The following is a 14682-nucleotide window of genomic DNA, read 5'->3' as shown; positions in this document are numbered from 1 at the left end:
CTTCTGTTACCATAACAGAGTGCAATTAACGCATTCCTCTCTATGCGGATTTTCCTTTCAATATAAGATTATATTTGTTCAGCTAAAATGCAATTAATTGATTAATTAAAGTTTTGATATGGAAGATTATCGATAGATGAGTTAATTACGACAACCATTCATAATTGAAATTAAATAGAACGTAGAGAGAAATACCTGCACAAGACGAAGAGAACCATTTGAATGGAATTATATTGAAAAAAACCCTTGTGTAAATGAAGAAAAATATGTATATTGAAAATGTATGTATAATGAATTTTTTATAAATTCATATGTTTTAATATTTTCTTTTTATGTAATCATGTAGATTTAATTTGAATTTAATAAAGCTTATTTAATTTAATTTAATTTAGTAACTTTAGTAAACGCGAGTTTACGTAACTATGCTCGTTGCATTTTCATGAAAACAAAGTACGCGAGATGCAAAAAGGAAAAAGATCATAGCGCGAATAATGTGAATCAATGTGAATTAAACATAAGACCACGTTTTAAAAAACTTACATTAGATTTAAAAAGCACTTAATATTAAATTTTGCAAAAAATTATGTCAAGTTAAAATTGTATATATCTCATTCAAAATTTTCTATCATTAGTCTGTAATTAAATTTATAATTAAATATATAGTTATCATAAATTTATAATTAAAAATAAAAAAATCTATCATTAAAAATAAGATTAAGATAATAAAGTACTCTGTTAATTATTAGAACGTTTTAAAGCAAATTGTTGAAAAGTTGCAACAAGTCTTTTTACTAAAAAGTTTTTCTAAAATCTTATTTCAAATTCATTAAAAACCGTGTCTGTCAAAATCGACACTGCTTTAAAACACATAGATCATCCGAACGAGCAATTTAGCACAAAATGCATTTTTGTTAACGAGACTCATAATTTTTACCGTTCCGCAATTCGCTTTTTCGATCGTTTGTAAAATTTATCGAATTGTTCTAGGTGTGAAGAGAGGGAAAGAATCGGGAGAAGGAAACATGAAGGGTGGAAAAGTCAGCCGGCAAACGTACTGATGCCTGAATCGAGTCACCATTTTCGTTTAGGCGCGGATAGCCAGCGCAGCTGTTCATTTCACGTAACAGCGATCCCGAAATACGCGCGACAGAACAGTCGCTGACCCATCCAAAATTTTAGTTGCTCTCTTTCTTTCTCTTTCTCCCTATATTATCTTTTATTTCGTACCAATCGCGCTCAATACGTTCTTTTTTTTTTTTTTATTCAACTTAGAGCACGTAAAAGTTTCTTTTCTGCATGTTCCGCAAGAAAGAACAGCGTATTTAAGAATGAATATATTGAGAAACTACTTTTTTGTAAGTACTCTGTAAAAACTAAAACAAAAAAATAATCTCCTTTAATTTAAATATACCTTTTTTTTTTAATTTAAAATAAAGAATGAAATGTATTGAATTCGCCTACATTTTTCATCAAATATGGAAATTTTTAGATTTTATCAATCTTTTTTGCTTTTGTAATTTTTACTATTTGCCATTAATTTATTTTCGTTGGCTATAATCTAGTAGCCTAAAGGTACGTCTATCAAACTACTAATAAAATTAAACGCAGCGTATTATAGAAACGAAACGTTCGTCGTATGTTTATGGAAATGAAAAGTATTCAGATTCAAGTACTCTGCAAAAATTATGCGCGGCATCTGGAACTAGTAATACCTCTGCAGATATTGGCAGGATAATTTTATCGAGGAATTTCTGAAGAGTTTTTCCCTAAAACTCGATTACCCGATGTGTACTCTGCGCATTTTAGCACGCCGTGCCGAAATATCGATCATTCGAAAAATCTTTTATTCAGTCAGGGTCTGATGTTATTTCCATATCCACGCCCGCGTCGCTGTTTGAAGTTTACTCAAGAAACGACCGAGAGTTACGCGCGAGCGAGTAACGCTCTCTCGCAAGCCAGATACGCGCTGGGACACACCGCATCATGCTGAATTTACGCATCACGGAATCGTTGCGTGAGAGGATTTTGCGAGGAGCATTTTTCTAACAAATTCTATGCTATATCAAGTATATGTAGGTCTTTCTGACTATTTCTATTGGAAAGAGAGAAAATATAAGTACAAATGCACAATATGAAAAAGAGATAAAAATTAAAAGTATAATTTGTAATAGAATTATTAATTTCATCCAGTAATTCGGAAAATAAATAAATTATAACGAAAACAGAAAAACACATCGCGACTAAAAATTATAATTTTCAATTTTTTCAATTCTCTCCCATTTTGATATTTTTATTCATTTATTCCAATCTTCGTATTTTTTTTTTACCGTTTTTTTTTTTCATAAATGCAAATTGAATGTAATTGGTGTAATCAGATTAATGGTAAATATTTTTAAAAAATAGTATCGATAGAACGTAATTGATGTAATCAAATTAATTTGATTATAATGATAAATATTATAAAAACGAAAAAATAATAATGATTGTTTTTTTGTTTCCGTAATGGGTACCAAAGTAGGGTAAATTATATTCAATTCTAAAATGAAGAAGACGAACAAATTTACGCATTTCTTTTCTGTAAAAACGCTTGCAGTATTAAAGGCATTATTAATTCAATTATGGTAGTTTACAAGTAGTTTAAAAATAACAAACCGAACGATATCATAGTTACAGAAAGGAAGAACGATGATATAACTATTCCCTGTATGATAGATTTTAAAAAGTAAAGCCGCGATTCGAATGGGTCAACGAGTGCCCGCTGGGCCATATTTCGGCTAGTCCTTTCTTGGATAAACTTCAAACGGCTCTGCTTTTACGAAATGAAAGCGAATGGATGAGACAAAAACGTTAAAGTTAGGAAATACACGGTGGACAACCTTTGTGACGAATAAAATTTGATAATCCAACACATTCAAATTTATTTTACTGTAAAGTTTTAAACATTATAAAATTTCGAGTATATCAAATTAGAAAATTTTTCTAACGGATACACATATGTTTCTTATCAAGTACATATGTAGTGAGAGTTCGTTAAGCAGACAGTACTTTTTGCAGCGTAGGATTACTATTTGTGCAACAAAAATTAATGGAATAATTACGAAGAAGGAGCTTTTTTCGGTCTTACAGCTTCCATTATTAGAATCATACAAGAACTGTTTCAAGCTGGCTCCAAACATGCTAATCGAAATATAGGCGAGTTACTAATTCATTCGCGTCGGTTGTGTTTTCTAAAAATTGCACCGACAAAATGTATCTCTCTCGTTAGCGAGGATAAATCCCTCGGCTCGCGATCGAAGTAACATTGGCACGGAATAAATCGGTGCTCTGAGGCGAACTTTTCAATTTGCACTGAAAAGTCCCACCCGTCTAATGCACGTAATCAATACAATTGGCGTGCGTACGTATACACAAACACGTGTATCCCGGATAAGTAAATATATGAGCGGATAGATACACAAGATGTCCCCAAGAGGGCCGCGACGGGACTCGAGATCGAATTTGCGGTGGGAATTATAAATTACGCGGCCGTGGAGCTCGAAATTGGATCGAGGCGAACGGGAGAAGGGGAAATGATGTTCTTGGAGGTAATATTAGGAATGGTAACTGGCGAATCAATTTTTGACGCCACGTGCACGATCGAAATTACACACCTCGATGAAGCGCGTCGAATACGTTCAGCAGCCGCAAGCGACTGATGTATTTAAGACCGCAACAACTGTAATAAAGTTATTTAATTCATCGACATTCATAAATCACTATAAATCATTTTAATTCCAGTGGTATTATATAATGTTACGTGCAGCTTTTTTCATTATAGAAACAAATCAAATTGCTTCTCAAAAGAGTTAACATAAATTACTAACATAATATTAATTTAAATGATTCTCTTTATCGTAATAGCAATATTATTTGCTTGAGCATTAACAGTAAATCTAAATATTTGTTAATACGCGTATCACGTATTTATCAGCTTCAATAATTTATTTACAATGGAACTTTATGCAAAAGAGCGAGAGCCTTTTAACCTTCGTAGCGCGGTAAAGCATACCTACATGTTCGCCATACTTTTTCAATTTATTAACTTTTACTGAATTAATTCGTTTGGAAAGATGAAACGGATACGAGAACCAAACGTAGGGAATCTGGTCAACGTATTAATTACCTGATACGATCCTATCGAAAATGTTTACTATTTAATGTTACATAACATTCGATTTAATAGCCGATTTGATTTCGAAATTACTAACTCGTATACTCATATGTATAGGATATGCGATTCATTAGCAAACCGCAAAGTTATTAAATTTACGAATTGCAAACTTTTGATACGCGGTTAGATTTTTATAGTACATTTACTATTTAGAATATTTCTTATTATACCTACGTTAAAAGTGACATAATAATTACAATATTAGCAAAAAGACTTTTAACGGTTTGTAGTTTCTCAATTAATTATGTATATCACCAGACTAACGAACGGATCATATGCGAGCGATAATTATCTTATAAAGTTATCGCAATATTGATGCACAAGATCAGCGTGATGATTCAAAGGCTGCGTTATTAGCAATAATCTTATTTAAATCAACCGTGATTTGATTGCAACTATACATACAGTGTACTGGCCGAAGTTAAAATCAATACTCATTTGGCTGCTGTCCGCCGCAGCACAGTTTCGCAAAAAGCGTTAAAATCTGCCTGAATGTTTAGCCGAGCATCGAATTGTCGATAAGGTTGAAACGCATGACATCACGATGTACTGATTTGAGGGAGATTGATGAGAGAGAAAGAGAGAGAAAAAAAAGGGAGAAAAGGGGGAGGGAGAGGGAAATGTGTGGTTCCCTGCCGTGTGTATACATCCTGCATGTGTGCGTGAGAATGTGCAGCCGGTTAAATCAGTGTATTGTTGGGGGATGGTCAGAGATGCGAAACAGTTTGAGGTCACTGTGTTACACGGACATGTTGCGGTACAGTGACTTTTTTGCTGAACCGTTTTTCATGACCGAGCATTTTTGCTAGCGGACTGTTTCCCTACAATGTGTGCGAGAAACGTACATTGCTCGTTTACTTTCCTAATCTTTTTATTAAATGCATTTTTGCATTGATATTATTGTCTGATAATGCGATAAAAATATCGATACTGATCTTTATCGTATTGAAGATACGGCTGAGAGCGCGCGTTTTTCTTTCATTTCTAACAGTATAATGGATTTCTCTTGTTTTAAAATGTATTGATTCCGTATATCGCATTTTATACTGTACTAAATATATTATATCAACTATTAGATATTATGTTAAAATCAAATATGAAGTGTATTTAAATAAGAAATAGAATATCAAAAATAGCAGATTGTGAGAAATTACTTTAATGATTTTATAATTGTAACAATTCTAATTAAATATCTTCGACTCAGATTGCGCTTTATATCTCTTTTAATTTACTACTAGTAACTAGATTATTTCTCTTTAAAAAGAGAATATTTGTAACCATAGTAAATAATCACGATTAATTATTAACGAATTGTAAATTTAGATGAAAAGCGCGAGAATAATAATAATATGATTAATTCAAATGCGCTAATTCGAAATATAAGAATATATATTTGTTGTATACACATGTATGCGCCATATTGATCATTTTCTAAAAATCAGATTAAACGTAATCATAATGATTTTCTATCGATCACCCATCATAATACAGCATTATTATCAAATATCGGATTATTTCCGTTATGAAACAGTTATACAAATATAACTCGATGTAGTAAAAAAACGCATTACATCAATTATGCAAGTTAAATGTAACAGCAAGCAACGCTGCTGGAGATTTGTTTGAAAGTTTTTCATTATGGCTAGAAATATATTTCTACGCGTGCAGGTGGCGGTTGAGAAGGAAGGGAAATTCCAGGCTCGTATATTTTCTTCCTTTTTTCGCCGTTTCCATTATGCATACAACATACTTGATGACCGGTAGGACTATGTAAAAAAAAAAAAAGAAAAGACGCGCAACCTTAATCTCGGCCTACCACTTCGTTCTTCTTTGCGCATTTTATTTCGAGGTCTTCTTCAAAGAAAGCAGCTTCTTTCGCGAATATAGACAAGAATAATCGTATAATGTTTTGTCTTAAAAAATTAAAAGAGTGTTTATTATAATAATGTATTTTTAAAATTTAATGCGTACCGCTTCGCGTAATCAATATTTATGTCCTATTAAATAGGATAATGAGAATAATAGGAATAAAGCCCGTTGATTCAACATTGACGTCATATTTAGCATAAAACTGTGTAAAGTTTAATACAAGCGAATATTCGATAAAATTCATTGCGACTATTGTGCTGTTATCTCTTCAAATTGTCAGATATCGAAACCGTAATAATTACTAATTATAGTATGTATAATGCGCACCTTATTATTCTCTCATTCTGCATTGTTTCATAACAGATAAGAATTTTCTATCTATACGTATTTCCTCCCATTTCTAGACGTATATTTTCAGATTAGTGATGCCCATTAAGAAGACTTAATAAGCCGTTATAATCCGCTGAGACAACGATTCTTGTCATCGTTCATAATCAATTACAAACTCGTCTGTATTCAGGCACAAACTTTGCGAACGACGAAGGATTAAACTATCCTACCATTTTCTCGGGGAGAAAGACGAATTCATTGAACTGAGTTTATTAAAGAGTTTACTTATTATATCATACGTCACTGAATATTTACAACACAAGCGTATAATTTTGACATACGACGTATATTATTTACATTAGTAAGATATTTATCTTAATAATTATTATAAATTTTAGGAGAAGTCAATTAATTTCCGTTTACCTACTAAAGATTGACAATTATTTTATTACGACAATATATCTCATTTCTTAAAGGTGATCTAAAAATGTAAACTTGAAATTCCATAATATTAGAGGAGATCTCCCTATTATGACGCCTAATATGAGATAACGGCATTTCTGCTAAACTAATAAATGCTATCTATTGATTCCACCATGAATTTATTGCTCTTAAGTTGAAAACTATTTAGTGGAAAATGCATTATTGGATTGTGCCTGTAGTCGTTGTGAGAAAAGATTTCAGAATTTAGATGTCTTCAAGTTTTATTGAGATGAGTCTTTAAATCTTGTTTATTATTTAATGAGTGAGTATTTATTATCAATAAATTCTTCATGTTATGATCATAAAATCTAATCTATCTTCTGTAACGGGATATGTTGAATTGCTTAATTAGAGAAGTTAGATTTTATGATCATAAAACACCGTAAGGCGTGGAACTCGTAATATGAGATACTTAGGGTACTTCTAATATACAAAGTATACTCCTATATCCGAGTGACAATCGTTGCTGGAGTATGAATGTATTGTACAGTAATAAAAAGGATAACCAGAATGAACATCGAATGCCTGTTCTGTGATATTATTCCAACGACTGAAGTCGAGGATAATCAGCATGCTCATTTTGTGCGCACATTTTTGATGTTATCGTGGCCCGTTGTTCTGTCAGAATACAGAAGCAGAACACAATTAAGTCATTATGACATCAAAATAACATTAAAATGACTCCAAAATTGTCACTAAAATCACTTTTCAATCAGAAATAATTAATTTGAACGTCATTTTGATAATGTGAACTATTATTTTGCTTGGATAAGATATATTAAATTTCTATTTTCGATCAAAGTAGATCTTGGTATTTAATAATGTTCAAATGCAAATTTTTACAAATGCAGTTTTTGTAAACAGCAGTTAAGCAATATATATTTTACTACAATCAATAATCTTAACAATATTGATATGAGCAGTACTAATATAAAATTAGCAAGATTTTTTTGCACGTATGAATATTATTAAGCAACAAGACGCTTTGACCAAAAGTATGATTATTTCTTTTTATAGATTTATTCTTATTTATCTAGCGGTTTAATTCCTATTTATAACTGTTGGCTTATTTCTGTGTTGCCGTTTTGTTACAAGATCGTGCCTGTTCGATGTTCGATCTCGAACATTCGCGATCCGCATGCCCAAATATGGTAAGGGGGGACGCGAATGGAAAATTCCCGAACTCGGGAGCTGACGGGTTTTTCCGTAATCGGCGATTGGCCGCACGCGGTCTCGTGATCGCGCGTCATTGGTCGCCGTCCTGCGTCCCTCCGCGCGGAGCGAAGGGGGAGCGGGTTCCCGGAATCGCGACGCCGGAGCGAACCTGTCCTTGATTTAAAAAATTGATAGGAGTCGAACGCGTGTCCTGACGCAAAAAAAAACTCGGTGGTTATTTTCCACACTTAAATGTTTACTTATTATTAATATACTGTTCAAAGAAATAAATATTTTATTCAATAAATCATCCCACATAACCATTTTTATGTTAATAAAAAGCGCTAATTAATTTAGAAAAAAAAACAAATTATAATTAAAAATATATACTAACTGTAAATATATTTAGAGAATGTTTCAAATTAATATTTACAAATAAATAAAACTGAATTATTTGATATTTTTAACCAAGAAATTTATAATTGAGTGGAATTTAGACCATTGATTCAACTTCGAAAAGACTATTAAAGAAATTCTTCATGTTATGATCATAAAATCTAACTTCTGTAACGGGATATGTTGAAAATTGTTTAATTAGAGAAGTTAGATTTTATGATCATAAAACACCGTAAGACGTGGAACTCGTAATATGAGATACTTAGGGTACTTCTAATATACAAAGTATACTCCTATATCCGAGTGACAATCGTTGCTGGAGTATGAATGTATTGTACAGTAATAAAAAGGATAATCAGAATGAACATCGAGTGCCTGTTTCTGTGATATTATTCCAACGATTGAAGACGAGGATAATCAGCATGCTCGTTTTGCGCGTACATTGACTGCGTTTGTTTGCATTTTAGAAATATTAAATAAAGTTTTTTAATTGCAATATTGATGTACTTCGCTTTATTATTGATTTCTCAGAGTATCTCATATTATGAGCACAATTTTGTGACTTTGCGATTTGCTCACTTTTTACATTTCTTCAATTTTCAGAAAAAGTAGTATTTGAATTAAAATTTTACATAACAATATCTTAAAGCTTAGTAAATTTCTTTTAAAATGACCTATTATTTTTTTTAATTCCGCCCATACATTTCCAGCATTTACCCAAAATGAACCTGATATCTCATAATAGGGATCTTTCCTCTATAAACATAAACTTTTATCTCCTGTTATACATTTTCGCGTCAATCTAGATAGCCATTAATTATTCCTTTTTCTTATCATTAACTTTTATTTTACCCGTCCCCCTCTTATAATAATCGATACATTCGCATATTTCCAAGAGTCCGATGAGTTTCTTTCTTCGCAATCTTATGAGAAAATCGCGTCTACTTACAGCGCACGTCGAATCTCACTTCGGTGCTGGACGACATGGTGGGATTGGCATACGCCGGATGAATAGCGACGCATCTGATCGGCTGCCCGTAACGTGATCGCTCGGCCAGAATCTCGCAAACACTGTAGGTTGCCCAAGTGCGCGGATTATCTATCTCAGTTGAGTTTACCTGGGGCCGCAACGTCCTCATCTCAGTCTCGCCCACGTACCTGCATATCGCCCCGAAAATTTGCATTTCCAATGGCTGTTCTGCAACAACTCTTACTCGCTCCCCTTCAACACCCTCCTCTCCTCGTCATCTTCCTCTTCGGGCTCGCTCTATCTCGCACACGTTCCCCGCCCGCGCCGTTTCGCCTGTACCGTTCTCTACCTGATCCTCTCGTTCCCCTGACTTGTATCTCAACCTTCCCCGTCAAAGCTCATTGTCGCGGATTATTCAGAACTCTGCTCTTCGGGAGTCTTGCAGTTTCGCGGACTTCAGCTAATGGCGGTACTCTCATGAATTAAGCCTCTCAGTGCTCAGTTATTATAATACGAAAGATAATATGGCAGTGTAAACATGAAAACATGAATTCGATATCTTGTAAACAGAAAAGAACAAATTATTATATATTTCACAATGTCGTATATTAAATTTACCTCGTGTGTCGTCTGCAATTTATGTAACAATTACGACGATAACTATCTCGTCTTTGTCTCGACAATTGTCTTTTTATTAGAAACTCAATACTCGCCGTCGATTGCGCATCGGTCTGTCCCGGTCTCTCAGTTCAGCCATAATTAAAACGTTTATGCATACACATATTCTGCGCTGCGTCGCGTGTGTCAATTAAGATAATTCCCAGTGAGTAAGTGGGTAAGCGAGAGCAACTGAGGGCTGGCAGAGGAGAACGGTCGCCTTGTCAAGGGACCTCGTCTGCAATTTGAAACGCGACCCGAGGCTCTGCGGACACTGTCCTGCTAACCGAAAATTGCAAGGTTTAAAGCCGAGAGAGATTGCGTGCTTTTCTCTCACTCTCTCTCTCTTTCTCTCTCTTCCACCGTGGCTCTTATTTTTCTTCCGCCTTAAAATTATTAAATCCCGCTTCCGCGCGAGCTTTTTCCACGCTCTCGGAGGGACCCGACCGTCGCGCAATGTCGGGATTCAAGAAAAACCAGACCAAGAATTTTACCGTTCGCTCATCCATTGCGTGAGACTCCCTTTTCAATGTTTTCCCGTCGCACGAAATGCATCGTGTAGCTCCTTAATTTCGCCCGATGGCACGATGCAGAATAGATCATGATTATTCATGGGGCGCGTGTTCTACTATCGACAGCGTCCTCGATGCATTACGTGGAATATTCGAGCAACGGGAACAAGCGCTCCGACGACGGCCAAAGAAGAGGCGCGCCGATGGTGGAAGACGCCTTGGAACCGATAGTAACGTATATTTTGATTACCTAGGACAACCCGTTCAATCACGGAGCTCGAAAAGCCTCCGATGGAAAAGAAATCACGGCGAGAAGCAGTTTTTTACAGTTAGAAGAGAGAAAAGAATTATTCGATAAAATAAATGTTTTAGTAGCGAAATAACTTTAGTAGCGAAAAATTACAATTTTCAATAATAAGTTAAATACGATCGAGACTGTTATAAATATCCAATATTTCTATGTAAATTAAAAAAATATATCTTTCATTTTTACATCAACTGTATTCCATTTATCAAATTTGAAACGCAATCATGAGCTTATAAGTTGAAATAATATCATAAATTAAATTAATCGTCAATTTAATAATGATACTAATAAGAATAATATAAGCACTTTAAAACTACAAAGAATTCAAAATGTTATCCCAGACGGGGTTCGAATTTAGACTTCCCAATTACCCAGAGTGTGGTATTTTCCCATTCGATTAATGAGGCATGTGATATTAATCGTAATAACTAATAACCAATATGTATTAAGGGATAATGTTACAATTTCGCAATTTCAATTAGAGTCTACAACATGATTATTAGTTCTAGCAAAATTAAAATGTTACATCACGCTCGTATTACGTCAAATGCCCCTCGCTTAAAAATTAAATGCAAATGCGATTCAGCGATACCCTGTATACCATGTGTTTATCTTCTTCTTCTTATTACCGATATATTCCATTTAATCTGTAAGCTCCATAAATTGTCGAATAATTACATTCGCAACTGGGAGGGCAACGAGCGGAAGGAAATGCAGCGACGAAGACGAGGAGCGAGCCGAAGAGCGAGCGAGACACGCGAAGCGAGAGATCGCGCGTGCCAAGCAAGGGGGTCGGTGGCGCGCAAGTTAAGGAGTACGGAATCTACGTGCAACAATTACGAACCATTTAATTAGAGGCGAAGGATTCCCATACCGCGCTCTGCAAGTGAGCGTAGCGATCTCACCTGCTCGGGCTGTCACGTTGCTGCCGGGGAGAATTAGACGGTCGGCGTACTCTATCTGCGGTCGCTGAGGGCTGACTGGAATGAGAAAATTAGCATGGATTAATCCCGCCGTATGCCATCACTCGCGCCAGTCAGGGTGATATATACCCATCTGGCCCGTGAAAATACTAAATATCCTTTTAATTTTAGACAAAATTGAAAAAAATTATCTTAACTCTGCTGGTTTGTTCGAGTCTGCTTGACCCAAAATGTCATTTATTTTCTTACTAATATTTTATTTAGACAGTTTTTTTCTATGGTATCTGATGATTCCGTAAGAATTTTGTTAAGATCTCTTCCTATAAAAGTTTTTATTTTTTATTTTTTAAGGCTTTTTAATCATATTGACTTAAATGATAATAGTAAATTGTGCGAACAGACCAGCAGAGTTAAAATATTAATAAGTAAAAAGTAGAGCGGTAAGTTATTAATAAATTAAAGAAAGAATTCTATTTTTGGATTAAAACAAATCTTGATGCTTACAATTAGTAATATTCATATGTAAATTTATAAATTCTTTGCAGTGTTTTAAGATGTTTATTAGCATTATTATTTATTATTATTAAATTAACGATCAATAAATAGATTGTGATGTCATTTCCAACTTCAGTTTATAATTGGGTCTCAAGTCCGACAAGCTGAATTAATAAGCAATTTATAGAACTACTAAATATACTTGTAAATTACATATCAATATTATTAAGCATCAAGATTAGCTTCGACTGAAAATAGGATTCTTAAAATATATTATTAAAATTCCATAATAATGTAGAAAAATATACTATTATATTACTTCTAGAATGATATATAAGGTGTCCTATATATTGTCTCTCTATATACAGATTATTTGTTTACAAAAATGCCAAAATCCTATAATTAAAAATAGCATGTAGATGTAATATATATAATAGATGTAGATAATTATTATTATATGTATTTATGTCGCAGTCAAAGTGTTAACTCAGTAAATGTATACATTTTCTGTAGTCAGTGTATACATTTACTAAATTAACACTTTGACTATGATATATACATATAATTGCATATGTAATATATGTAATATACATATAATATTACAATATGTAAATATCATATAATTATTTAACATCGGATCAACTAATCAATTAGATAACTATATTAATAACTATATTAATAGAATTTGGATGTTTTCTAAAAAATTTCAATCTGTTTAGAGAGATAATATAGCAGATCACGTACACACACGTTGTAAATGGTGCGCGCTCTTCGAAAAATTTGTGTTACAAAAAATATTGTCATGTTACTTATCTATCCTTATTTTACAGTTACAGCTTAAGGTTTAAGATTACATTCAAGCTAATTTCCGAATCTATGACGTATATTTTTCAAATAACTTAAAAAATAATCAAAAATATATTTCTTTTGCTTTTTAACTAAAATTTTTTTTAAAAATTTGATGTGCTGGAGCATTACGGATTTGTAATTTACAAGAAAAACCTGTCAAAATCACCCTATCAAAATCATCTGTCACATGTCATAAAACAAATCCTTGTTGTACATATCGATACATTTAGATTTTATCTTTACAAATATTAATGCACATGCAAATTGCAATTAGTCATTGCAAACCGTAAGATTAAAAAAAAGAAAATAGAGATTTTTCATATTGGCAAACTCTATTTTCGTGTCACAGAAATAAATCCTGTCGCTTTATTGCTAATTGTGTCATGGGATTTACCAGGTGAAAATGTAACATCGAGGGAGTCGTATGGGTGGTTTTACACAACTAATCAGCGTATACGGTGTAATGTATAATTTCCGGACGAGAGATATTAATCTGCTATAATTTTGACGATAAAAAGTACAAAATATATTCGATGAGGTAAAATATAATTCTGAGAGTAACGATAAAATGACAAAGTTTAAGGTACAAAACTACGTGAGTATTTATTAAGTTATGCGAGTTATTGCGCGCAACATGTAGGGTAACTGTCTCAATAACTGTGCCTATTAGTGTGCTTTTGTATTTCGATAAAGTCATAAAGAAAACTAGCACAAATAAATTAAAAAAAATATTTCTTTTTTGTTAAGTTAAATTATTAATGCATAAGATATCCCCCGATAATAATATTTTATTTTTTGAGTATTTTAAATATTTTTCAAAAGATATGAGGAATTTATGTAAATCCAGTAATACATATCATAAGATTTTAAATTTGTCCCTATTAATGTGCCCTGTATTGGAACTGAGAACGTTGTGTTATGAGTGTACTTTGAAATAAATATAATTGAAGTAATGATTTAGATAATATTAACATAAACAATTAGCTTAAATTTATTACCTGTTTAGTAACTATATGTTAAAATGAGTCAAATGTGGATAGGCACACAAATTGAGGACACATTAATAGGGCCATCGTCGCTGAGAGGACTCACTAATAGGGACAAAAACATGTTTTCTATTTTTATCAAAAGCATTATAAAATATTAATATTTTTTAGATTAAAGAAATATTATAAGAAAAAGAAATAGTTAAAAAACCGATAATTGATTGCAAGCAAATAAAATTAAAGCTACAATATTTAATAATTAATTCAATAATAAGGAAATTGGCTAAAAGGCACATTAGGGACAGTTACCCTATCTAACAACCATGTCAATCGTTTCATTAACGAGCGAGTTTCTGAAATCAATTATTTCGTCATTGACGTGAGAAAACAAGATGGTCCGAATGAATATGTTTTGATTCCTTGATTTCGTGTCGAATTACCTTGTAATTACTATCTCATAATAAATGCACGCAATATTATGATCACTGTTATACGTATTATTTGATATCTATCTAATATATATATATATATATATATATA

The 14682-nt window shown here is 33.0% G+C and overlaps 1 protein-coding gene across 1 annotated transcript in view; it reads right to left on the bottom strand.

Annotated features, from left to right (window-relative positions):
* Nucleotides 1–11945, bottom strand: part of LOC108751879 (muscle M-line assembly protein unc-89-like) — a 28525-nt gene extending 16580 nt beyond the window's left edge. The window contains exons 1-3 of the mRNA XM_018492354.1: nt 11942–11945; nt 11734–11869; nt 9393–9601 (exon numbers count right to left, since the gene is read on the bottom strand). Of these exons, the coding sequence (XP_018347856.1) occupies nt 9393–9601; nt 11734–11869; nt 11942–11945 (349 nt within the window). The remainder of the gene's footprint in view (nt 1–9392; nt 9602–11733; nt 11870–11941) is intronic.
* Nucleotides 11946–14682: the final 2737 nt, after the last annotated feature.

Source organism: Trachymyrmex septentrionalis, unplaced genomic scaffold (genome assembly GCF_001594115.1).
Source record: "Trachymyrmex septentrionalis isolate Tsep2-gDNA-1 unplaced genomic scaffold, Tsep1.0 scaffold53, whole genome shotgun sequence".
NCBI classification, from domain to species: domain Eukaryota; kingdom Metazoa; phylum Arthropoda; class Insecta; order Hymenoptera; family Formicidae; genus Trachymyrmex; species Trachymyrmex septentrionalis.
Note: the sequence above shows the minus strand (reverse complement) of the source record. Positions and strands in the feature narration are given on the sequence as shown.